This window comes from Bos indicus x Bos taurus, chromosome 10, assembly GCF_003369695.1.
Source record: "Bos indicus x Bos taurus breed Angus x Brahman F1 hybrid chromosome 10, Bos_hybrid_MaternalHap_v2.0, whole genome shotgun sequence".
Classification (NCBI taxonomy): Eukaryota; Metazoa; Chordata; class Mammalia; order Artiodactyla; family Bovidae; genus Bos; species Bos indicus x Bos taurus.
In genome coordinates, this window is record NC_040085.1 from 86,066,575 (window position 1) to 86,093,707 (window position 27,133).

General features: G+C 44.3%; 1 protein-coding gene across 1 annotated transcript in view; it reads left to right on the forward strand.

Moving 5' to 3' along the window:
- The first annotated feature begins 7,330 nt into the window (after window positions 1–7,330).
- Window positions 7,331–27,133, forward strand: part of TSHR (thyroid stimulating hormone receptor) — a 150,157-nt gene continuing 130,354 nt past the window's right edge. Inside the window, exon 1 of the mRNA XM_027552584.1 lies at window positions 7,331–7,634. Coding sequence (XP_027408385.1) covers window positions 7,465–7,634 — 170 coding nt within the window. The 5' untranslated portion in view covers window positions 7,331–7,464. The remainder of the gene's footprint in view (window positions 7,635–27,133) is intronic.

The window sequence follows — 27,133 nt, forward strand, 5'->3', positions numbered from 1 at the left end:
CTTAGTCCAATTCTGAGCGACTCTTTGCGTCTGCGATCCCACGGACTATAGCCCGCCAGACTTCTCTGTCCATGGGGCTCCAGGCAAGAATACTGGAGTGGGTTGCCATTCCCTTCTCCAGAGGAACTTCCTAACCTAGGGATTGAACCCTTGTCTCCTATGTCACAGGCAGATTCTTTACCGCTTGAGCTACAGGGAATTCTTACATGCAGAGTACATCATGTCAGGCTAGAAGAAGCACAAGCTGGAATCAAGATTCCTGGAAGAAATATTAACTTCAGATATGCAGATGACACCACCCTTATGGCAGAAAGCAAAGAAGAACTAAAGAGCCTGTTGATGAAAGTGAAGGACGAGAGTGAAAAAGTTGGCTTAAAACTCAAAATTCAGAAAACTAAGATCATAGCATCCAGTCCCACCATTTCATGGCAAATAGAAGGGGAAACAAAGGAAACAGTGAGAAACTAGTTTTTTGACTCCAGAATCACTGCAGATGGTGACTGCAGCCATGAAATTCAAAGATGCTTGCTTCTTGGAAGAAAAGCTATGACCAACCTAGCCAGCATATTCAAAAGCAGAGACATTACTTTGCCAACAAAGGTCCGTCTGGTCAAGGCTATGGTTTTTCCAGTGCTCATGTATGGATGTGAGAGTTGGACTATAAAGAAAGTTGAGTGCCAAAGAACTGATGCTTTTGAACTGTGGTGTTAGAGAAGACTCTTGAGAGTCCCTTGGACTGCAAGGAGAGCCAATCAGTCCATTCTAAAGGAATTTAATCAGTCCTGAATATACGCTGGAAGGACTGATGCTAAAGATGAAACTCCAATACTTTGGCCACCTGATGCGAAGAACTGACTCATTGGAAAAGATCCTGATGCTGGAAAAGATCGAAGGCAGGAGGAGAAGCAGACAACAGAGGATGAGATGGTTGGATGGCATCACCGACTCAATGGACATGAGTCTAAGTAAGCTCCGGGAGTTGGTGATGGACAGGGAGGCCTGGCGTGCTGCAGTCCATGGGGTCACAAAGAGTCGGACACGACTGAGTGACTGAACTGACTGTTCATTCATTTAACATTATTATTTCCTAACTCTGCATTAGGCATTGTTCCTAGTGTTAGGGATACAGTGGCCAAAAAATAAAAAACAAAAATCAGCAAGGTTCCTGCTTTCATGGTGCTTATATTTGGATGGTGATGGGAGAGCAGCAAAAGACAGGAATAAATGAGTAAACTAGTCATAATAGTAGCCAGAGATAAGTGCTTTGGTGAGGAATTATGATAGGAGGATCATTACTTGAGACAGGATTTTCAGGGAAAAGTTTCTAAGGAGGTGATATTTAAACCAAGACAGAAGATCTGAGGACAGATTGCTCCAGGCAGAGTTCAACAATGACAAAGGACTAGAGGTGATAATAAACTTGTCTCATTCCAGGTCCAGCAAGTGATAATAAGGGCCAGCTCTTGAAAAACAGGGAAAACAAGGAAAGCCAGCAAACTCGGCTTCTAGGTCAAACCCTGTCCAAGGCCTGTTGCCATATAGCCTACAACCTAAGAATGCTTTTCACATTTTTAGAGGGTGTTCTATAAAAAGGAAGAAGGAAGAGAAGACGTGACAAAGATCCAACATGGCCCACAGAGTCTAAAACATGTACGAGATGGGTCTTTTGGAGAAGGCAATGGCACCCCACTCCAGTACTCTTGCCTGGAAAATCCCATGGACGGAGGAGCCTGGTAGGCTGCAGTCCATGGGGTCGCTGGGATTCGGTCATGACTGAGCAACTTCACTTTCACTTTCATTTTCATGCATTGGAGAAGGAAATGGCAACCTACTCCAGTGTTTTTGCCTGGAGAATCCTAGGGACAGGGGAGACTGGTGGGCTGCTGTCTATGGGGTCGCACAGAGTTGGACACTACTGGAGTGACTTAGCAGCAGCAGCAGCAGCAGATGGTTCTTTACAGTATGAAGAGGCAAAAAGATAGGACACTCAAAAATGAACTCCCCAGGTCAGTAGGTGCCCAATATGCTACTGGAGATCAGTGGAGAAATAACTCCAGAAAGAATGAAGGGGCTGAGCCAAAGCAAAAACAACGCCCAGTTGTGGATGTGACTGGTGATAGAAGTAAAGTCCAATGCTGTACAGATGATACTGTAAAGAACAATATTACATAGGAACCTGGAATGTTAGGTCCATGAATCAAGGCAAATGGGAAGTGGTCAAACAGGAGATGGCAAGAGTGAACATCAACATTTAAGGAATCAGTGAACTAAAATGGGCTGGAATGGGTGAATTTAATTCAGATGACCATTATATCTACTGCTGTGGGCAAGAATTCCTTAGAAGAAATGGAGTAGCCATCATAGTCAACAAGAGAGTCTGAAATGCAGTACTTGGGTGCAATCTCAAAAATGACAGAATGATCTCTGTTCGTTTCCAAAGCAAACCATTCAATATCACAGTAATCCAAGTCTATGACCCAACCAGGAACACTGAAGAAGCTGAAGTTGAAGGTTCTATGAAGACTTATAAGACCTTCTGGAAACAATAACCAAAAAAGATGTCCTTTTCATATAGGAGACTGGAATGTAAAAGTAGGAAGTCAAGAGATACCTGCAGTAACAGGCAGGTTTGGCCTTGGAGTACAGAATGAAGCAGGGCAAAGACTAATAGAGTTTTGCCAAGAGAATGCACTGGTCATAGCAAACACCCTCTTCCAACAACACAAGAGAAGACTCTAAACATGGACATCACCAGATGGTCAATACCAAAATCAGACTGATTATATTATTTGTAGCCAAAGATGGAGAAGCTCTATATAGTTAGCAAAAACAAGACCAGGAGCTGACTATAGCTCAGATCATGAACTCCTTATTGCCAAATCCAGACTGAAATTTAAGAAAGTAGGGAAAACCACTAGACCATTCAGGTATGACCTAAATCAAATCCCTTACGATTATACTGTGGAAGTGAGATATAGATTCAAGGGGTTATATCTGAAAGACAGAGTGCCTGAAGAACTATGGACAGAGGTTCATGTCATTGTACAGGAGGCAATGATCCGGATATTCCCCAAGAAAAGCAATGCAAAAAGGCAAAATGGTTGTCTGAGGAGGCCTTACTAATAGCTGCAAAAGAGTAAAAGCAAAAGGCAAAGGGGAAAAAGATATACCCATCTGAATGCAGCATTCCAAAGAATAGAAAAGAGAGATAAGAAAGCCTTCCTCAGTAATCAGTGCAAAGAAACAGAGGAAAACAATAGACTGGGAAAGACTAGAGATCTCTTCAAGAAAATTAGAAATACCAAGGGAACATTACATGCAAAGATGGGCACAATAAAGGACAGAAATGGTATGGACCTAAGAGAAGCAGGATATATTAAGAAGAGGTGGCAAGAATACACAGAAGAACTATACAAAAAGATCTTCATGACCCAGATAACCACGATGGTGTGATCACTCACCTAGAGCCAGACATCCTGGAATGCGAAGTCAAGTGGGCATCACTACAAACAAAGCTAGTGAGAGTGATGGAATTCCAGCTGAGCCATTTCAAATTCTAAAAGATGATGCTGTGAAAGTGCTGCACTCAATATGCCAGCAAATTTGGAAAACTCAGCAGTGGCCATAGGACTGGAAAAGGTCAGTTTTCATGCCAATTCCAAAGAAAGACAATGCCAAAGAATGTTCAAACTACTGCACAATTGCACTCATTTCACAAACTAGCAAATTAATGCTTAAAATCCTCCAATCTAGTCTTCAATAGTACATGGACCAAGAACTTCCAGATGTTTAAGCTGGATTTAGAAAAGGCAGATGAACCAGAGATCAAATTGCCAACATCCGTTGGATCATAGAAAAAGCAAGAGAGTTCCAGAAAAACATCTATTTCTGCTTGATTGACTATGCCAAAGCCTTTGACTGTGTGAATCACAACAAACTGGAAAATTCTGAAAGAGATGGGAATACCAGACCACCTGACCTGCCTCCTGAGAAATCTTTATGCAGGTTATGAAGCAATAGTTAGAACCAGATGTGGAACAACAGAATGGTTCCAAATAGGAAAAGGAGTACATCAAGGCTGTATATTGTCACCCTGCTTATTTAACTAACATGCAGAGTACATCATGAGAAACGCTGGGCTGGAGGAAGCACAAGCTGGAATCAAGATTGCCAGGAGAAATATCAATAACCTCAGATATGCAGACACCACCCTTATGGCAGAAAGCAAAGAACTAAAGAGTCTCTTGATGAAAGTGAAAGATGAGAGTGAAAAACAATGGTTTAAAACTCAGCATTAAAAAAAACAAGATTAGGGCATCCAGTTCCATCACTTCATGGCAAATAGATGGGGAAATAATGAAAACAGTGACAAGACTTTATATTCTTGGGCTCCAAAATCACTGCAGATGGTGACTGCAGCCATGAAATTCAGTTACTTGTTCCTTGGGAAAAAAGCTATGATCAACCTTGTCAGCATATTAAATACCAGAGACATTACTTTGCCAACAGAGGTCCGTCTAGTCAAAGCTATGATTTTTCCAGTGGTCATGTATGGATGTGAGAGTTGGACCATAAAGAAAGAACAGTGCCAAAGTACTGATGCTTCTGAACTGTGGTGTTGGAGAAGACTCTTGAGAGTCCCTTGGACTGCAAGGAGATCCAACCAGTCAATTGCAAAGGAAATAAGTTCTAAATATTCATTGGAAGGACTGATGCTGAAGCTGAAGCTCCAATACTCTGGCCACCTGGCTTACTAGGAAAGACCCTGATGCTGGAAAAGATTGAGGGCAGGAGGAAAAGGGGACAACAGAGGGTGAGATGGTTGGATGGCATCACCAACTGGATGGACATGAATTTGGGTAAACTCCGGAAATTGGTGATGGACAGGGAAGCCTGACATGCTGCAGTCCATGGGGTCACAAAGAGTCAGACATGACTGAGCAACTGAACTGAACTGATGGTTTGGAGAAGGCAATGTCACCCCACTCCAGTACTCTTGCCTGGAAAATCCCATGGACGGAGGAGCCTGGTAGGCAGTCCATGGGGTCGCTGGGAGTCGGACATGACTGAGCGACTTCCCTTTCACTTTCTACTTTCATACATTGGAGAAGGAAATGGCACCCCACTCCAGTACTCTTGCCTGGAGAATCCCAGGGACGGGGGAGCCTGGTGGGCTGCCGTCTATGGGGTCGCACAGAGTCGGACACGACTGAAGCGACTTAGCAGCAGCATAGCAGGACTTTTAGAGAAGGACATGGCACCCCACTCCAGTATTCCTGCCTGGAGAAGCCTCATGGACAGAGGAGACTGGCGGGCTACAGTCTATGGGGTCACACAGAGCTGGAGACAACTGAGTAACTAATCACAAAGCAGGACTTTATTGATCAGTCTGTAGAATTTAAATCTAATTTTCTCTGAAAAAATTTTTATTTCTCCTTTTGATTGTGAAATAATGTTCCATCATATGGATGTATTAATATCATTCTTTGTTTATACATTACCTAGTGGAAGGACATTTGGGTGGTTTCCAGTTTGGGTGGAATACGAATAAAGTCATTACAAAAATTGAAATGCACATACTTAAACTTCACAGTTCAGTGAATTTTGTAAAATGTATGCATCCACCTATGTCCAGTCAAGATATAGAAAATTTCTATAATCCCCATAAGTTCTCTCCTGTCTTTTTCCAATCTCCCTAACCATAGTTCTGATTTTCTTTACCATAGCTTCTCCCCCATCCCAGAAGTTCATATAAGTGGAAGCATGTAATATGTGAGATGATATTCCCTTTACCTCAAGAATAATTAGTAAGCAACAGGAAAACTTTTAAGAGAGAAACAGGCATAATCCACTTTCTATTTTGAATTATCTTGTTGGTTACTGCATGAAGAATGATGAATAGACAATAGTTTTCCCCTTGAGTCTTCTTTTTCTTCCCATCTTCTGGGGGGATCCATGGGGTTGATAATACTCCTGGGCAGACAAGAATTTATCAGGTGGGACTCAACTCCAGCATCACAGCACTGGATTCCGAGTTCTGTTTAAGCCACAGGCACTGATGCTGAAACTGAAACTGCCATACTTTGGCCACCTGATGAGAAGTGACTCATTGGAAAAGACCCTGATGCTGGGAAAGGCAGGGGGAGAAGGGGATGATAAGGGATGAGACGTTCCTCCTTGGAAGAAAAGCTATGAGCAACCTAGAGAGCACATTAAAAAGCAAAGACATTACTTTGCCAACAAAGGTCCGTCTAGTCAAAGCTATGGTTTTTCCAGTAGTCATGTATGGATGTGAGAGTTGGACCATAAAGAAAGCTGAGCACGGAAGAATTGATGCTTTTGAACTGTGGTGTTGGAAACGACTCTTGAGAGTCCCTTGGACAGCAAGGAGATCCAACCAGTCCATCCTAAAGGAAATCAGTCCTAAATATTCGCTGGAAGGACTGATGCTTAAGCCGAAACTGCAATACTTTGGCCACCTGATGTGAAGGACTGACTCATTGGAGAAGCCCCTGATGCTGGGAAAGATTTAAGGCGGGAGGAGAAGGGGACGACAGAGGATGAGATGGTTGGATGGCATCACCAACTCGATGGACATGAGTTTGAGCAAGCCCTGGGAGTTGGTGATGGACAGGGAGGCCTGGCGTGCTGCGGTCCATGGGGTGGGAAAGAGTGAGTGGGACACGACTGAGCGGCTGAACTGGACTGAACAGTTTCCTTCCTCCCCGGGTCTGCACACCAGATGGCGCCAGAGTCCATCGCCTGCCGGGCCGTGCGCCGCGCTGAGAGCCGGGCCGCCCAGCCAGCCCGCGCTGCGATCTGCGCGAGTGTCGGCGCGCGCCCCGCGGGACCCGCGAGGATCCTGCGCGAGAGGCGCGCCCCGGCCGCATCGCGGGCTGGCCGGCCACGCGTGCCTGCCTCGGACCCTCGGGCAGAGGCGCCCTGGGCCAGGGAGAGCTGAAGTTCTGCGGGACCCGGGTCCTCCCCAGAAGGACAGTCCGTTCCACTGGAACTTTGTCAGTTTAGAGAGGGTGCGTGCGCGTGGATCCGGAGAGGCAGTTCCCTGGGGACCGCGCCCCACACGGGAAAATGGGGTGGCCAGTTGGGTTTAGGGACCAGCAAAGGAGGGAAAATCCAAACCAGGCTTTTTGGAGGAAGGCGAGGCGAAGAGCGCGTGGGGGCAGGTTGGAGGGCAGAGGGAGGCAGGGAACAGACGAGGCTGGGGGCGCGGAGAGCGAAGCCGGGGAGCTGGTTTGGGCGCAGGGTTGCCAGGGCGACGGAGCCCTTAAGTGCCTCTTCGGCGCCCTCTCCAGCCTCCGGCTTGGTGCTGAAGTCACAGCCCCATCGAGCCCTCCTCCCTCCCGCCCCGCGCCGTCTCTCCTGGCCCCGAGGAGCCCGAGGCGCAGAGGGATGAGAGGGAGGCGATCGCCGAGCACGCAGAGGTAGCCTGGGGCCCGGAGGACGATGCGGCCGACGCCCCTCCTGCGGCTGGCGCTGTTTCTGGTCCTGCCCAGCAGCCTCGGTGGGGAGAGGTGTCCGTCTCCGCCCTGCGAATGCCGCCAGGAGGACGACTTCAGAGTCACCTGCAAGGACATCCAGAGCATCCCTAGCTTACCCCCCAGCACGCAGACCCTGTGAGTACCTGGGGAGGACAGGGGGAACCCAGGGTCCCAGGCAGCTGGGGAAGGAGGCTGGAAGTGCGTAAAAAGAGCTTGAGAACAGGCCAGAGGGTGTGTGTGTGTGTGTGTGTCTGTGTGTCTGTGTGTGTCTGTGTGTGTAGTGAGTAAACACTCCATTCACCAAACGTGGGACTGATGATACCCCAGTTATTCACAACGCAGAAAAAGTTAACAAAACTTTAGTACAAGATGAAAAGTGACAGTTTTCCTTTCTAAGAGAGTTGTTTTTCTGCACTTTGCCTGAGCCAGAATCTCAATTTTACTTAAAATGTAAACGAGCTTGCTGACAACTCAAGAACTGATCTTTTTGATCTTATTTTGGGTGATGAAAAACTGCCAAAAAAAAAAAAAAAGTGTTTCAATTTTTATAGTCTTTCTAGATGAGAAGTTATCTTAGTAGGTTTCTTGATTCATCAAATAGTGGATGGAATTTAATCAGGGCTCTTTTTAAACTACAATCGTCTTTCAGCATCCATGGCCAATGGCTCCAGGACCCCCATATATACTAAAATCCAAGGATATTCAAGTGGAGTATTGGCATATCACCTATGCACATCCTCCTGTACACTTTAGAACACCTCTAGATTACTTGTAAAACCTAATACAGTCTAAATGTTATGTAAATAATGTTAAAAACAATGTAAATGCTGTGTCAGTAGTTGCCAGTGTGGGGGATATTCAAGTTATGCTTTTTGGAACTTTCTGGAATGCCCTCTACCCTACCCTTGAGTATATGCAATCCAGGGTTAGTTGAATCTACAGATGTAACACCTTCCGTATGGAATACCCTTTATACTTTGTATGAAGTATATGCGTTACTTACTCAATGATGAACTACACGCTTCTTGTTGCTGTTTGGTCACTAAGTCGTGTCCAGCTCTTTTGCAACCTCATGGACTGTAGCCTGCCAGGCTCCTCTGTCCATGGAATTTTCCAGGCAGGAATATTGGAGTGGGTTGCCATTTCCTTCTCCAGGGGATCTTCTCAACCCAGGGACCAAACCCAGGTCTCCTGCATTGGCAGGCAGATTCTTTACTACTGAGCCGCCTGGGGAGCCACACCCACTTATGTAGCACATCCAGAAATCTCCTTTTGGATAAGCACGGTAGAGATAAAAAGAGATGAAATTTCAAATAATATATTTTTATCTGCATGTTAAATGTTACCAAATTAGAAGTTTAATGTTAAATAAGCTTTGTGTGTAAAAGTGTTTGTCGCTCAGTCATGTCTGACTCTTTGGGACCCCATGGACTGTGGCTCTTCAGGCTCTTTGACCACGGAATTCTCCGGGCCAGAATACTGGAATGGGTTGCCATTTCCTTCTCCAAGGGATCTTCCCGACCCAAGGCTCAAAGCTGGATCTCCTGCATTGCAGGCAGATTCTTTACTCCAGTATTCTTACCTGGAGAATCCCATGGACGGAGGAGCCTAGTATGCTACAGTCCACAGGGTTGCAAAGAGTCAGACACGACTGAGCTACTTCACTTCACTTCTTTACTATCTGAGCCACAAGGAAAGCCCATTGTTCCTTAACACTCATTTAAGTCAATGACAATTGAGAGGATGATTGTAATCAAGAGAAGACTTTTTTGGGTGATCAGAAACAGAATGCTAAGAAAGAATAGTAAAGACAATCTTGTTTTCCTATTTACTTAACTGGTTAAAACCAGTTAAGGTCAGTAAGCACAAGTAGATAAATGGAAAGCAATAGCGAAGTTGTGCTTAAAATTCCCTCCAGCAATTAGCAGTAGGTTATGAACGTCTCAGCACAAGTATGTACTTCTGTGCAGCCTCCAAGTATTGCTTCATTGCCCATGCTGCCACCCCAGAAGAAAAGCTGTTCTTAGCATCTTGATGTTTTGATGGAACCCTTGTATTGACTCCTTGCAGCTCCCGTGATAAAGTTCTTTTGTACAGCCTACAAGATCCTTTGAGACCTAGTCCAGTTTTTCAGACCTCATGGCTCATAGTCTGTCACACTTCAGGGGTAGAGTTTCTGCTACTGAACAGAATTTCTGGAACTTTCCCTCAAGTTCTATGCTCCCGCAAGCTGCTTTTGCCTTTCCTTCCGCATTCTAGTCCCTCTGCCTAAAGCGACTTTTCCCTTTTCCTCATCTGGCTGATTCCTACTCCAAGGTCCAGATTGGGAGTTAACTCCCTTCGGGAAGCCTCTCCTGGCCAATGACTCCTAGGCTCAGTGAGCTTTGTGAGCTCACTGAGCCCTGACAGCATCCTGCGTGTGAACCCCAGCCTCACCCCAACACACAGGTTTTCTGTAACTCATTATCTCTTTGAGTGCCTGTATTAGAAGAAAATGAACTCGTCTAACCCAGGGACCCTGTCTTTCAGCCCTTGTTATTGTTGTTTAGTCACTAAGTCACGTCTGAGTCTTTTGTGACCCCATGGACTATAGCCCACCAGGCTCCTCTCTCCAAGGGATTTCCCAGACCAGAATACTGCAGTGGGTTGGCATTTCCTTCTCCAGGGGATCTTCCTGACCCAGGGATCAAACCCCCATCTCCTGCTTGGCAAGAGGACTCTTGACCACTGAGACACCAGGGAAGCCCCATTTAACTGTAGAACTACTTTAATGCTCAAAAACAAAAACAAAACTTGTTAGGTGAATGAATGAACAAACAGATACGCTGGTCTCAGATTGTCCACCGTGTGTTGGGGGGAATGGAGACCAGAGGCTTCATGGCTTCAGAGACTTCTTTTAAGGGAGCAGGGTTTCAAGAGTCATTGAAGAGCAGGGTGGCTCTGGCCACGGAAGGGAAGTGGGAGTCATCCTGTTTGATTTCCTCTGAACGATGAGGAGAAAGGTAATGTCAGAGAAGGAGCAATGGAATCAGAGTTGGAAGACATGTCTCTTTCCCCTTCTGTGGCTAACTGTGAAATTAGGTGAGATAATTTACGTGGGAGGACACACGTTTCCTTCAGGTTAGAAGCGAGGGTTCCATCAGGTTCCTTCTGATGCCTGTGTTGTGATAAGAATAGTCTGCAATGAGACCAGTCTGTCTGAATCCACTGACTCCCTAGATAGAGACAGTGGTAGGGAGAGTCTGACCTTAAAAACGATGGGAAGACAGCGGGAAGCAGGGCAGGAGGGGCGCTCTTCTGAAGATTGACGTTATCATGAGATGGAGAAGAGAAAATGGATGAAAAGTATGGGGTGAATGGCATGCTAATGTAAACGGTGACCGCAACCCTGGGCAAAAGCAGCAAAATGATTTTTAAATCTTTGGGGGGCAGTAGAACTCTTTTGTGAAAGGCAAGCTTATAAGAGAAGTCAAATATGCAAAACTTAACACTCGCAGAGTGCCTATTACAGTATGGTACTTTATGGGCAGTTCTCAGTCCAGTCCTTTATGCCAACTAATTCACTGAATCCTCACAAAATCCAGTAGAGCAGGTGATTTTATTACTCTCATTGTGTAGATGAGAACCCTGAGGTACAAGAGAGATGAAGCAGTTGGCTCGGTGTCACACAGCTGGTAAGCGGTGGTACCAGGTACACCACAGAGCTACGCCCTGGGGCCCCGTTGGCGGTGGAAAGTGGGTCTCACCCCGCCAGCTCTTTCTACTCAGTATGGTCATGAGGCTTTGGAGAAAGAAGTCTGGAAGTTTGAGATGTCCAGTAAGCCACACATAACCTTGGGGGCTGTTGGCCTGAGAAATATGCAGTCACTCAGAAAATAGGGAGTTAGGAAGAACAGAAAATAAGGGAAGAAAGGGGAAGGAAAGGAAGAGACAGGAGATGGGAGGGAGGGTGGAAAAGAAAGACCACATCCAAGTTTTATCATAGAAGGCTTTCCCTGGTGGAACAGACCAGATCCTTGTCATTAAAAACCCAATCTGGTGGTAACCCCTATTTTCAAACGTAGATGCTGTTTAATCACTGCTTAGTCATGTTGCAAATTATCCTGGTGTCAAGAGCGGTTTTTCCTGAAGCTGCTTTCTATCCACATAGCATGGTGCTGAAGACATGGCCTCTTTCCTCATCATCCACACACCTGCCGGGTGGTCTGGACGGAAGTTATACCATCTGTGTTGTCACTGAAGCAGTGGTTCGAAATCGTTTCTTCCACTTCACCCCTGCCCCAGTGGGCACCGTACCCTCCCTTTATAACAGTGGTTCTCACTAGGTGACTAGTGATGGACAGCTGACATGCCTACTCCCCGGTGGAACATTCTAGAACCTTTGATGTACAAGTGGTTTGAAAAACTTGTTTCTTCCAACTGACTTAAATGAAGTTCCTTAACTTAAATGAAACAAGCAGAATAAAATTCAGAATTTAAATGTTGATGTGAGACCGTCCCTTCTCTGGATGAGGAGGTGGATGGGGTTAGATGTCTGTTCTGGGTTTGTGTGGATTTTTCCTCAGGAAAATGCTGCTTTACTTTGCCTTGCCCTGTTGACCCACCTGCTTTTCGTTTTGTGATGGGGACAATCACTGCCTCCACCCCCTCTATCTTTTGCCTTCCAGAGTCCAGCGCTTCAGTGGCATAACGGTTTGTCTATCACGTACTTGTCAGCCTTCAGTCAGGGTTCTGGAGGACCTTGTGTTTCTGAATTCTGAATTTTGCTTCAGTTTTTAAGTCATTTGGATTCTGGATCTGTGGCTCCAATTAGTGGTCTATCCTGGTGTTTTCTAAAAGGAAGACCGTAACTCACCGTCTTCAAGTGTGCTGCCTTATCTGTGCTCTACTTGTGATGTGATTTACTCAATATTTTTAGACTGATTCACCTCTTTAACTAAAAGAAATCTGTTTAGAAGGCTTATGCTGTGAATATAACTGGAAATTTGCATGACTTGCTCCAAACAATGGGTAACCAGAAAACTGAACACCGCAAAAACAAAATGTAATTCTATTCTAGCTCAGTACTATTGTCTGTGAATGCTGTGAGCCTTGGGCGGCTTTTTCTTTGTTATAAAGGAAGAGTAATAGGTGTTCAAGAAATAGCAAAGAGATAGCAATCCACCATAGTGTCCTTCTTGATATCAGGACTGAAAGACAATGGAAAGGGAATCGCTTTCTCCCTGTGTGATTCACTATTTAATGCCACGTGGACACTCCACCCAAAATAATCTTGAATATCTTCGCGTCACACCTGTTCTACCCCCAGGGACATGTGGATTAAGTCTACACTGCACAATTATTTTAGTCCCAATTAGTGGTCATAACTTGAATAACATTTGGTTCCCAACCTAAAGCAAAACCCTCTGCTTCGGCACCCAAGCAAGGATCAATACTACGTGTCTTATAAAGGCAGCGTCACCCCACACCTCCAGGCTCCGCGATTTATTCTCTGTTATTCTCTGTGCGTGGGTACACTCAAGGTTTTCATTGGTAAGTAACTGAAAACCCACTCTGTCTAGCTTAAGGAGAAAAGAAATGTTTTGAAAGAATTACATATAATTTACAGAATCATTGTAGAATCAGGCTCTGAAAATAGGCCAAGGCACATGGCAGGCAGGAAGTCGGAGCCACCGCCAACCATCTGCTGGGAACCACTCCATGGACAAGACCACAGTCGCAACTACAGGATGTCTGTAGTGCCGGGCCCCCGGCTATATAGCCACTACACTCTCCATGTGCCACCACCAGTCATCTCTCAATCGTCCCTGCCTCTTTGAATCGCCAGCCAGAGAGTGGTATCCTATATGAGAGCATCTGATTGTCTGGCAGAGGTGACCTGCTAATGTCCTGGCTGCTGGGGGTAAGAAGAGGGAGGCAGTTCCCCTCTCCCACTTTTGTTGTCAAAACTAACTTCCTTTGTAGAGTCAAGTAAAGCTCTAACAGACAGAATTTGTGTGTCTACAGACAAAATTATTTTGCACTGTTGTCAGCTATCTACAACCTACAGAGCTGTAAAATAACTCTGGTTGAATCACACTCGAAATCTTAGAAGAATGTGCTCTGAATCAATGTATAATTTGCCCCTGAAGCACAGTTTTCCCCTGCAATGTATATAAAATGCTGAGAACAGTTACTGGCTCACAGGAGGCACTGACAAGTAAACTCAGTACAAAAAATAACTTTCTTTTCAACTTAAATCACAGGTTGAAATAAATTACTCAATAAAACATTTTAAATTGGAATTGCAAGAGCAATCTCTTATGCGTTCCAACAGGCTGAGTTCAAATAAGACAAATAGCCAAATCACCAAAGAAATTATATTTGGGCATAATTTGGGATTTTTGTGTGACCCTAAGTATACGTTTTGTGTTAACTATAACTCTTTTTGTTATAAATATTTTACTGCAAACAATGCTGAAATATATATTTTTTAAAAACTTACTGACATTCGGGGGTGATATATTTCTCCAAAATACATTATTATGGTTACTTTCTGATGCCTCCCACTTAGCCTGTCCTTTGAATAGGCTAGAAGTTCACTGAATGTGGTTATTCTTCAATAGTTTAAAACCAGATTTTACAAGAGTCTAGGCCTCATATCTGACATTAAATCTTCCACACTGACCCTGTTTCCATTTTCACTGAAGCTGGTTAGTGTGTTTCTTTCATCTTTGGCCTTTCTTTACTGCAATTAAAAAAGTCATTGAAGAGAATTTCAAGTATGAACAAAGTGGTCCCATTTGTTCAAAGCTACACATTGGATTTTAAAAGGTTCCATTTAGATGTCAGACTACTTACTTTGCTTCATTTTTGTATGAATCTTTAAGGACATTTAGGGTGTTCCAGAAATGTTCAAAACAATTCTCTTCTTAAAATTACAAGCAGGCATTTGTGATTTTTCAAGCATCTTATAAATGTTACTGTCTTACATGTAGTGACATGTAAATATGCCCTAGATTTTTTTTACCATCAGAATAGTCCAGAAATTCAAATATTTCATCATCATCCTAACTAAACTCCCCACACCCATTTTGCACCTGGAAAGAACTCACTGTGTCCCAATTTTTTCTTTCAAAAACACAATCCCTGTGTTTATATGATACACGAAGCTCTTGGCTTACATTTTGCAAGCATTAGCTTAATTTTACCCACACCCGAGTGTTATCATGATTACTCAACTCCAGTTAGGGGATTGAAATTGCCTCTTCTTATTGCCAGGTGCTACTTATATTTTGTTATTTCAGTCTTTTTGTGAGCTGAAAAACTAGAAGGCTAACTCTGGGGAAAGGAGGTAGACATGCGAATACACAGACTTTAAAGGGAGAGGGTAACTGGGGGGCTTTCCGGCAGCAAAGTCCTCAGTGGGCTGGGTTGCCGTTCGGTTTTCCTCTCAACATCCTTTTCAGTTATTTCTGGCTTCATGGCCACGCTCCAGAGATTTGAGATAGCCAGAAATCTTACTTCTGGATAAATGGCATTTGTTCTAGTTAGTTATTCTCCCTTTCTTTCTTTTTTCACCAATCACTTTTTATATGTAAGTACCATTCTAGGCATTGGAGATATATAATAAATGACCCCCTTGATCTTACATTCTAGCAGGAAAAGTAGTCATCAAAAACAAGTTAATGAATAAATAAGGAAAACACATAGAATGTCAGGTGGCGATTAGTGTAATGGAGAAAAATTAAGGAAGAGGGAGAAGCAGTGCTGGAAGTTACATTTTAAATGGTTAGACAAGGCCTCACTGAGAAGGTGACATTTAGGTAAAGACCAGAAGGATCCAAAAAAGAAAAAAATAACTTAAACCAAGCTGATATCTAGGGGAGGAAAGATTCTGAATACATGCAGAGACCCAGAGTCAGGGCGGAGAAGGCAATGGCACCCCACTCCAGTACTCTTGCCTTGAGAGTCCCATGGACGGAGGAGCCTGGTAGGCTGCAGTCCATGGGGTCGCTAGAGTCGGACACGACTGAACGACTTCACTTTCACTTTTCACTTTCATGCATTGGAGAAGGAAATGGCAACCCACTCCAGTGTTCTTGCCTGGAGAATCCCAGGGATGGGGGAGCCTAGTGGGCTGCCATCTATGGGGTCGCACAGAGTCGGACATGACTGAAGTGACTTAGCAGCAGCACAGTCGGGGGGGATGTGAGAAGAACATGCATAGGAGGTTTAAGAAGTAGCAAGGAGGAAAATGTGGCTGAAGGAGAGTGGGTTGTAGGAAATGAGACCAGAGCAATTACAGAGGGGCAGATCACTGTTGTACTTAGGTATATTATATGTCATTATTACATATACACTGTACACACATTTGTTGTTTAGTCGCTAAGTTGTGTCTGACTCTTTTGTGACCCCATGGACTGTAGCCCGCCAGGCTCCTCTGTCCATGGGATTTCCCAGGCCAGAATACTAGAGTGGGTTGCTGTGCCCTCCTCCAGGGGATCTTCCCAACCCGGGGATTGAACCCATGTCTCTTATTTCTCCTGCATTGGCAGGTGGGTTCTTTACCACTGGTGCCCCCTGGAAAGCCTAAATTATTTGCTTAAGGTTTTTCAAAAGAAGCAGATTGCTTGAATTTGAGAGTCAGATGGTTAAAAAGAGAGAAAAAAGATTTTTAAAAGCTATCCTTTCCTTTATCCATTGCTCTCTCCAGGGGATCTTCCCAACCCAGGGATCTAGCCTGTATTTCCTGCATTGCCAGGCAGATTCTTTACTGCTGAGCCACCAGAGAAGCCTATATACACAAACATGTATATAATATTATTATGTTTTGTTTTCTGAATGATAGGAAGCTAGTAAGGATTTTTAAACCCCTTCCAAATTACAAGGGAAAAAAAAATCCCCCATAGGTCAGGGTGTTTAACTCACCAAGCTTCTGGGTTTCTTGTGCATGGATGATAAAAGGGTTTCCAGATATTATATTAACAGAAAAGCCCCTGGGTGGAAGGCAAGAGGAGTGTGACACAGAGCTGAGATGCGTTAGTGTCACGGTGTACCTGGGGGAAGCTAGTTGACTTCTGCATGAACTCTTGGCTGCAGCATCGCTAGAAAAGGAGGCTGAGAGGATCTCAAGTGATGTATAAGAGGTCTCCTGCAAGTTCACTCTGCGCCACTGAGAGCTTCCCATTATATCCTGCTCCCAGACTAAAACATGTGATCTTCAGTTTTGTTCAAATAAGATACTCTTACTTCTTTCCTGAGAGAGAGGGAGATACAAGTCCAACCAGTCACTGAACTCCCTTCAAGATGCAGTCTTTACAAAAACAATGCAAGAGGGTTTCTGACACGAGTGGAAGTCTCCTCTGTTGTGTTTGATCCCAAGTTTATAATTGATAGTTATCATCTCTCTGCAACTCCAGTTCTAGATTTCTCTCACCCTTAGAGAGAAAGGGCAAGACTGGCTGGGGTGAAGGGCTGGTGGAAAGACTCAGACTTGCACCTCCAAAGGTTCTAAACCCTTAGTTGCCTTGCCCTTATCAGCTACAGTCACCGCCTTTTCTCATTCACAATTATCACTGGCCACAGAAGAACCACGATATGTCCCAGTGAAAGTCCATACTCCTTGCAGCTGCTAATGTAGTGCGTAGCAGCCACCTAGCTTCTCACAGTTCTATTATTCCCATCAGTAGAGAAAATCCTTTATTTTCTTATTTATCCACTGGGATGAGGAGCCCAAATGACTAGCATCAGGAACACTGTGTTTGACGTGATGGAAGTCATCTGTCCATCCAGGAACGAGGACCTCTAATCTGGAAGGAATTGAGAAGTTCCAATTCTGGAAGTAGGTCACTATGGTGATGGTGAGAAGGGCCAATCCTACCAACAGCCCTAGCTCTTCAGATCCAGGTATTCTAGCTTTAAAGAGCACGATAGCATACAGCAGCTGTTGGTTCAGCGTGTGTGTACTTCACTAGGTCAGATCCTCAACCATGCAGGACTTAGCCTCCGAGTTGCAACCTTGTGGTTCAGTCGCTCTGTTGTGTCCGACTCTGCAACCCCATGGACTGCAGCACGCCAGGCTCTCCTGTGCCTCACCTAGCTGAGCCTTTAATGGCCCAGCCCCTCATTTTATTAGGCAGTCTGCTTCTGCCTGATGAGTTACAGGGTAGAATTAGTGGGTGGCGGTCGTGCTCTCTTTGTTGTGCCTTCTCAGCCATGAAATGTGTCTCTTGGTTGAATGTTGTGTTGCAGTGTTGTACTAGTTGCTTGTTCAACATTGTGCAGGAGTTCATAGTGGTAGATGAACTGTATGAGAATTTTAGAAGCCCTTCAATAGTGGCCCTGGTGGAGGCATTGAGGTCAGGGAAGGCAAACCCAAATCCAACATAAAGATTCTTTTTTAAATGAATCACTACTTTCTACAGCAGGGAAAGGGTCCAATGCAACCAAACTGCCAGCAAATGGCTGGCTGTTTTCTGAGCAAATTTGCCTTATTAATGGTACAGCATAAGGCTCTGCTGTCGGCAGGTCAGGCAGTGACAGAGGCGGTATCTTGACTAGCTTTGATGAGAAGGAGCCCTTCTTTGGCTTTAATCCCTATCACCATGCACGTTTCACTCATGTCCTTTGCATCGGCACTGGTTGGCATCCATAGAAGGAGTCACCTTGTCCACTGGTTGTTGAGAATCACCTATAGGGTGGCACTGTAGAAATTTCCTTAGGGTGATCCAGCCTCTCTTTTGATCAGTGGACTCCTGGTTTCAGAGATAATAAAGTTTTCTTTTTAATGTGCATCTTAAATTGATGAGATACAGTAACTCAATATAATTCAAACACAGCACTAGAGTGAAGAATTGGCCATTACAGTTATTTTTAGGGTTAAATTAATGCCTCGATGCCAGAAAACTTAAGTTTCAAAAACATCTAGTCCTTCAGCGAAGACTTCTGAAAATAGTCAACATTTTTATCCACTATGGTTTATTAATCCAAGTTACATGTTGTAACAGTTTGAGATATCATATGAAATCAGTGGGTTTTCTGTCCTGCCTTAAAAAGCCCATCGCTGTTACATTGTTTTCTCGTGTTACATGATGTTCTGTGTGTCAGCTCCGTGTCCAGCCCGAAACTATGAGTTTTCACATCCTGTATCTTGTTTAGGACTCATGGTAGCCGTGTGAGGTAGTTGTTTGACTCCACTTTAGATGAGGAATCAGAGACTTAAGAAATGTCACCTCTCTTATCTTTTATGTCACAACAAGTATAAGTGAAAAAGGGTATTCAAACGCAGGTCTCCTAACTCTAAATCCAAGGCTGTCTCTACTATTCTGAGGTTAATGTCCTACATCTGGTCCTTTTCCATTCCCTCCCCTCCCTCCACCTGCCTTCATTGATGTGAAATTCATACAGTGCACCATTTAGTGGTATTTAGTGCATTCATAATGTCTACAGCCATCACCGCTAGTTCCAAACTCTCATCTCTCAAGGTGATCTGTACTGATCAACCCCTATTCCTGCTCTCTCCATAGCCCCTGCCAACCATTAATTTGCTCGCTGTCTCTGGGGATGGATTTACCTTAATGCACTGGTATAAAGAGCACCCCCACTTTTGTCCAAATGCCTTGCACCTTAGATATAATGATCCGAGCACCAAAAACATTCATACTTATTCTCAGAGACTTAGAGCTTCAGAACTACTTTCCCATGTCAAAAGGTCTTAAGAATACCCATCCCATGAGTAAGACTATTTCTAGCCAGTTGGGTGAGGAACACCATGTTCCTGTCCCTTCCGGATCTTGTGGTGATCTCAGTCCACACTTGGACAAAGAGGTGACTTAATAGCAATGCATGAGCCATTATCCATAACTCTCATTCTTTTAAGAGCCAGGATTTATGCTAAGGACTTTTCTTTGTTATAGGGAAACTGCAGAACTCAAACAATATCCCATTTGTAATGGTGTTTCTTATAATCATATTCTCTACCTCCATTAAACATTTAACCGATATGCCAAGAAAGAAAACTTGATGAGAATAAAAAAGGTTATATGAGAGAAGAAAATTATTCTTCCTCTTATGTTTATCAGAGTTTACTTCTCAGCTGTTTCTTCCCAACCCACTCTGGACTTGGAGGCAGAAGATGTGTGGTCAAATCCTAGCTCTCCAGGGATTCCCCCGGTGGTCCAGCAGTTGGAAATCTGCCGCCAGTGTGGGAGACATGGGTTCAATCCCTGGTCTGGGAACTAAGATCCCACGTGCTGCTGGGCAACTAAGCCTGTGCACCACGACTGTTGAGCACACGTGCCTAGATCCCTTGCTCTGCAACAGGAGAAGCCTCCGCAGTTTGAAGCCTGTGCACTGCAACTAGAGAATAGCTCCCGCTTGCCGCAACTAGAGAAAGCCCACAGGCAGTGATGAAGACCCAGCATAGGCATAAATACATAAATAATCCTAGCTCTCCACCAACTCACTGGTGAGGGGGACTATTTGTTCAACTCACTTGACGCACAAGCTAGCAAGGCATGCTAGCCCCATGCACATCATGGAGTGACTGTGAGGATCACGTGAGGTCATGCTGGTGGCATGCATGCTGCTGCTGCTGCTAAGTCGCTTCAGTCATGTCCGACTTTGTGCAACCCCATAGACGGCAACCCAACAGACTCCTCTGTCCCTGGGATTCTCCAGGCAAGAACACTGGAGTGGGTTGCCACTTTCTTCTCCAATGCATGAAAGTGAAAAGTGAAAGTGAAGTCGCTCAGTTGTGTCCGACTCTTAGCAACCCCATGGACTGTAGCCCACCAGGCTCCTCTGTCCATGGGATTCTCCAGGCAAGAGTACTGGAGTGGGGTGCCATTGCCTTCCCCGGCATGCATGTGTAATACCTGGTAAACCAGAGTAAAGCCTGGATCACACATTATCTGTTTTCACCGCAGCAGTAGTGGGTCCGAGAGGCTGTGAGATCTGGCCTGATTTAACCCTCGATATGGGCATGATATTGACTCGGGAAGGGCAAGCTTCCATGCGGGGACCATCCACCAGCTGTTCAGCTTGAGGGCTGTGCAGCTTTATTAAGAAGAGCAAAACCACATGCACACTGTGCAAAAGGGGCAGTCTCCAGATTTACAAGATTTCGTATCTTCTTCCAGAGCTTTTAATCCCCTAGGAGTTACTGTGAGGAGGGTAAAGTGACCACAATTCTAGCTGGGAGGGTCTCTGTCCCAGTACGGCTTGTAAATCTCTAACAAAGATTTATCTGTTCTGTGTCAGAGTTTGGCTAAAACGAACTGTTATTATTTCCAGACTCTCCAGATGCCCCATTTAATGCTTGGCTGGCCTTCTTATGTACCATAACCAAGTTGCCATTTCAAAACCATCCTCAGTCCCTGGAATGTAAAACAACAAAGCCAGAAGTTCTGAAATGTGCTCTACGAAGCATGGGAGAATCCATTAAGGTTTTGGTCTGATTCTGTTCCATGTGACAGTGGAAGTTCCGGTTCATTTTACTTGCTTGTTGTTGTTATATTTATGTATTTGGCTGCATCCGGTCCCAGCTGCAGCATACAACGCACAGGCTCAGTTGGTCTGCAGCATATGGGGTCTTATCTCCCCAGTCAGTGATCGAACCTGTACCCCTGCACTGCAAGGTGGATTGTTAACCCCTGGACCACCATGGAAGTCCCCCCTTTTACTCTTTGGAAACAGCACTTTATAGAAAGTGTATATCTCATGACCAAAAAATAAATAAATACATAAATAAAAGGACTTGGAGGGGCTATGCTTTTTTTGTATACTGTATCCAATATCTTCAATGTCAATAGCAACGAAGTAGGGAGGGGAGAATATCGTGGTTAAAGTTGTGTCAGCTAAAAGTCTTCGTGAAGAGTAGAGGATGGAGGTGTCCATGCAGTAAGGAAATGCTTGTAAGACTATGGAACAGGGCTGTACAGTCAGAGTGGTCAACAGAAAGGGAGATCAAAAGTCAGGAGACCTCCAGTGAGTCGTGAACGTTTCAGCAAGGCACCTAATCTTTCTGTGTCTCACTGTGTGTATCTGTGAAATGAAAGCCAAGGAATGGTTCTGTCCTCCCTTGAAGAACTGGTGGGAAGACCAGGGAAGTAACTGTTCAAGTGTACAGGGGGCTCTTCATTTCTCAAGGACGATCTTTATTCTTCAGCGGAGTAAGAATACAGGGGGTTATGCTTATCAAATGGAGAAGGGAATGGCAACCCACTCCAGTGTTCTTGCCTGGAGAATCCCAGGGACAGAGGAGCCTGGAGGGCTACAGCCCACGGGCTTGCAAGAGTCGGACATGACTTAGTGACTAAACCACCACCACCACATCCATGCTTATCAAATATTCAGGAACACAGATGTATCATACAGGGATGTTGGGGGAATTAAACTACAAAAACAAAGCAACAGCAAGTCCTTCCTTTAAAAGCATCCACATTCATCCTTACCTCCTCCACTATTACAACAATGGAAGAGGAATGTTTCCTCCTGTTTCCTTTGCCCGCTGGTCTCTTCATCCTAGACTTTTCCCCTCTCTCTTGGTCTCCCAAATTCTTTCCACTGCTATCTAAACACACTTGAGTCTCTGTCTCCTAAAAAACATTCCTCTATAGTTCCTACGTCTTAGTCCATCTGTCACTCTTACTTCCTGGTCTCCTTCCCTTCAGAGCAGAGCAGTCAGAGTTTTCTCAAGTCGCTCTCTTGATACTTCTACGTCCCATTCACTCTTTAGCTTAGTGCAATCTGGCTTCTGCCCCCATCACTCAACTGAAAAATTTCTTTGCCAAAGTCACTAACAGCCTCGGTTGCGAAATTCAGTGGACATTTTTAGAGCCTTCCCTGGGCTGAGCGTTTGGTAGCATTTGTCAATGATGACATCGCCCTTGGATTCCTCCACTTTGCACTCTGCTTGCCCGGTGCCTCAGAGTGGCTCTCTGATCATCCCTGAAGGTCAGGCTGCTGTTGCACAATGAGGGCAGATACTGAGGTGTTGAACCAGTTGGGGGGCACAGTATCCTAATGGGACACAGTATCCTAATATGCACGCTGCACAATGGTGCTCCATCATGGCAGAGGGTTGCCTACCAGTGGACACTTCAGTTGTGCCTTGGGAAAGCTATTCCATTGTTCTGTAAAATCAATTATTTCTAGATGATATGATGCTTGATATGGCCAGTGGATCCGTGACATGGGCTCACCCCCCTATCTCCTTCTCTCTGAAGCGGGTCTCGTGGTCAGATGCTCTGTGGTATGAGATTCTATGCCTGTGGATCAGACACTTTGAAATCTCTCTGATACTGGTGCTGGCTGAGGCTCTAGAGGCAGGAAAGGTGAACAGTGACCAATAATATCCACTCTTTTGACAATAAACCACTGGTCCTTCTAGGAAGAAAGGGCTCAACGTGATTAACTTGTCATCAAGTGGGCATGTGGTGCTATAAAGTAATAATGACACATTGATTTCACTTCCCCTATCTGGTCCACTCCAATTCGCATACCGAATGAGATGCTTGTTCAGTCGATAACTCAGGTTTGTCTCTTTTCGACCCCATAAACTGCAGCACACCAGGCTTCCCTGTCCTTTGGAGTTTCCTCAAATTCATGTCCATTGAGTCAGTGATGCCATCCAACCATCTCATCTTCTGCCATCCCCTTCTCCTCCTGCCTTCCATCTTTCCCAGCATCAGGATCTTTTCAAATGAGTCAGTTCTTCGCATCAGGTGGCCAAAGTACTGGAGCTTCAGCTTCAGCATCAGTCCATCCAATGAATGTTCAGGACTGATTTCCTATAGGATGGACTGGTTGGATCTCCTTGCAGTCCAAGGGACTCTCAAGAGTCTTCTCCAACACCACAGTTCAAAAGCATTGATTCTTCAGTGCTCAGCTCTCTTTATGGTCCAGCTCTCACATCCTTACGTGACTACTGAGAAAACCATAGCTTTGACTATACTTTCTCGGCAAAGTTATTTCTCTGCATTTTAATATGCTACCTAGGTTTTTTATAGCTTTTCTTTCAAGAAGCAAGCTAATGAATTGCAATTTCAGATCTTTGGGCTGGGTCTATTTTCTGAGCCTTAGATTGGTATCATCTAAATACCTGTTAGATATCCTACTGAGTCCTAACATTTAGTATTTCCAAAAGTGACCTCATTATCTTCTTAGCCAAAACACTCTGCTTATTTCAGTGAGTGGATCACCATTTACCCAGATGCTCAAAACAGACTCCGTATAATAGTATCTTTGATACTGTCTTTTCCCACATCCCTGATATCAAATCCACAATCATTACCAATATAAACATCTCTTGGATCTGTTCCATTTCATTTGTGTTATTGCCATGCAAATTCACACCACCACCGTGTTTTCCACCTGAACATTATAAATGGAGATTCTTCTGTCTTTATTAAACACAGCAGTCAGAGTGGTAAATCTAAAATGTACGATGGGTGGGGTCTCTGTTCCCTGTTTAAAATACATCATTGCCTTCCAGTTCTCTCAGGGGAAATTTCAGACTCTTTACATGGTTTGTGAAACCTGTGTGATCTGGCCCTCTTCTCTTTTCAGGCAGATCTCTTGAGAGTTTCCTCCATTTCAGTCACTTCTGTTATTTCAACCACTTTTCATTATTTTTATATTCTAGAATTTGTATGCACTCTGCTGGGCATTTTTGCACAGGCTATTACTTCTTACTGGAACATTCTTTATCTCCACTCTTGATTTTCTTCTGATTAACTCTTACTCATCCTTTACTTTTTAAAATTATAATGTCTATATAAAAGGACAAAAAATAGCAATCCAAATAGCTATGTATTATTATCAAGATTCAGTTCAGTTCAGTTCAGTCGCTCAGTTGTGTCCGACTCTTTTCGACCCCATGAATCGCAGCACGCCAGGCCTCCCTGTCCATCACCAACTCCCAGAGTTCACCCAGACTCATGTCCATCGAGTCAGTGATGCCATCCAGCCATCTCATCCTCTGTCGTCCCCTTCTCCTCCTGCCCCCAATCCCTCCCAGCATCAGAGTCTTTTCCAATGAGTCAACTCTTCGCATCAGGTGGCCAAAGTACTGGAGTTTCAGCTTTAGCATCATTCCTTGCAAAGAAATCCCAGGGCTGATCTCCTTCAGAATGGACTGGTTGGATCTCCTTGCAGTCCAAGGGACTCTCAAGAGTCTTCTCCAACACTACGGTTCAAAAGCATCAGTTCTTTGGCACTCAGCCTTCTTCACAGTCCAACTCTCACATCCATACATGACCACAGGAAAAACCATAGCTTTAACTAGATGGACCTTTGTTGGCAAAGTAATGTCTCTGCTTTTGAATAGGCTATCTAGGTTGGTCATAACTTTCCTTCCAAGGAGTAAGCGTCTTAATTTCATGGCTGCAGTCACCATCTGCAGTGATTTTGGAGCCCAGAAAAATAAAGTCTGACACTGTTTCCACTGTTCCCCATCTATCTCCCATGAAGTGATGGGACCGGATGCCATGATCTTCGTTTTCTGAATGTTGAGCTTTAAGCCAACCTTTTCACTCTCCTCTTTCACTTTCATCAAGAGGCTTTTTAGTTCCTCTTCACTTTCTGCCATAAGGGTGGTGGCGTCTGCATATCTGAGGTTATTGATATTTCTCCCGGCAATCTTGATTCCAGCTTGTGTTTCTTCCAGTCCAGCGTTTCTCATGATGTACTCTGCTTATAAGTTAAATAAACAGGGTGACAATATATAGTCTTGATGTATTCCTTTTCCTATTTGGAACCAGAAGTTAACATTTGACCTTGGAAGAGGGGTATCTCCTCACAGCTGCCCCTCCTGACCTTGAACATGAAGTAGCTCCTCTCGGCCCTCCTGTGCCCGTGCAGCCACCGCTCCTTGGACATGGGGTAGCTCCTCTCGGCCCCCGCCCCAACAATAAACTGTGGAAAATTCTGAAAGAGATGGGAATACCAGACCACCTGATCTGCCTCTTGAGAAACCTATATGCAGGTCAGGAAGCAACAGTTAGAACTGGACATGAAACAACAGACTGGTTCCAATTAGGAAAAGGTGTGTGTCAAGGCTGTATATTGTCACCCTGCTTATTTAACTTCTATGCAGAGTACATCATGAGAAATGCTGGGCTGGAAGAAGCACAAGCTGGAATCAAGATTGCCGGGAGAAATATCAATAACCTCAGATATGCAGATGACATCACCCTTATGGTAGAAAGTGAAGAGGAACTAAAAAGCCTCTTGATGAAAGTGAAAGAGGAGAGTGAAAAAGTTGGCTTAAAGCTCAACATTCAGAAAACAAAGATCATGGCATCTGGTCCCATCACTTCATGGGAGATAGATGGGGAAACAGTGGAAACAGTGTCAGAGTTTAGTTTTCTGGGCTCCAAAATCACTGCAGATGGTGACTGCAGCCATGAAATTAGAAGACACTTACTCCTTGGAAGGAAAGTTATGACCAACCTAGATAGCATATTCAAAAGCAGAGACATTACTTTGCCAAAAAAGGTCCATCTAGTCAAAGCTATGGTTTTCCCAGTAGTCATGTATGGATGTGAGATTTGGACTGTGAAGAAAGCTGGGAGCCGAAGAATTGATGCTTTTGAACTGTGGTGTTGGAGAAGACTCTTGAGAGTCCCTTGGATTGCAAGGAGATCCAACCAGTCCATTCTGAAGGAGATCAGTCCTGGGTGTTCATTGGAAGGACTGATGCTAAAGCTGAAACTCCAATACTTTGGCCACCTAATGCAAAGAGTTGACTCATTTGAAAAGACTCTCACGCTGGGAGGGACTAGGGGCAGGAGGAGAAGGGGACGACAGAGGATGAAATGGCTGGATGGCATCACTGACTCGATGGACATGAGTCTGGGTGAACTCTGGGAGTTGGTGATGGACAGGGAGGCCTGGCGTGTTGCGATTCATGCAGTCGCAAAGAGTCAGACAGGACTGAATGACTGAACTGAACTGAACATTTGACCTTATTTGCTTCAGCTCTTTCCTTTATATTTTATATTTTAAATAAATAAAATGCAATAGAAACAGTCAAAGCCCTACCATTAGCCTATCTTTTCCTCCCTCCCTCCCTATAGGTCAAGATATAATTCTATTGTCTTCTGCCTTCTACTGTTGGTGTTAGAAATCTGCCATCAGTCTATTGTCATTCTTTTCACAATTTTTAAAATCTGTGACTTCTGTTTGCTTTTAAGTTCTTGTTGTATTTAATGGTCAACAGTTTTACTAGAATGTACGTAGCTCTTATTTAACTTTTATTTATCTGTTTTGAACTCGTCCTATTTTAAATTAGAGTTCTCAGTCATTCTCTCTTTAATACTGTCTCTCCTCATTTTCTTATTTTTCTTCTGTCAGCCCTCTTGGATGTAAGTCGGATCATCCATCTTCCATTCTTCTGTCTTAACTTCTGTTTAATATTTCCCAGCATGATATCTGTTTGTGCCACGTCTTGTCTATTTTTCATAGCTTTGTCTTCTATTTCACTTTTCTTCTGACTACTTTCCTGTTTAATCCATTTAGTATTATTACATATATTTTTCATGTCTGTTATATTACAGGCATCTGTTCTTTCTAATGTTGCTCTATTCTTTTCGTGGTTTGGGTTACATCCTTATGTTTTGAATTATTTTAAACAAACTTATTTTATTGAC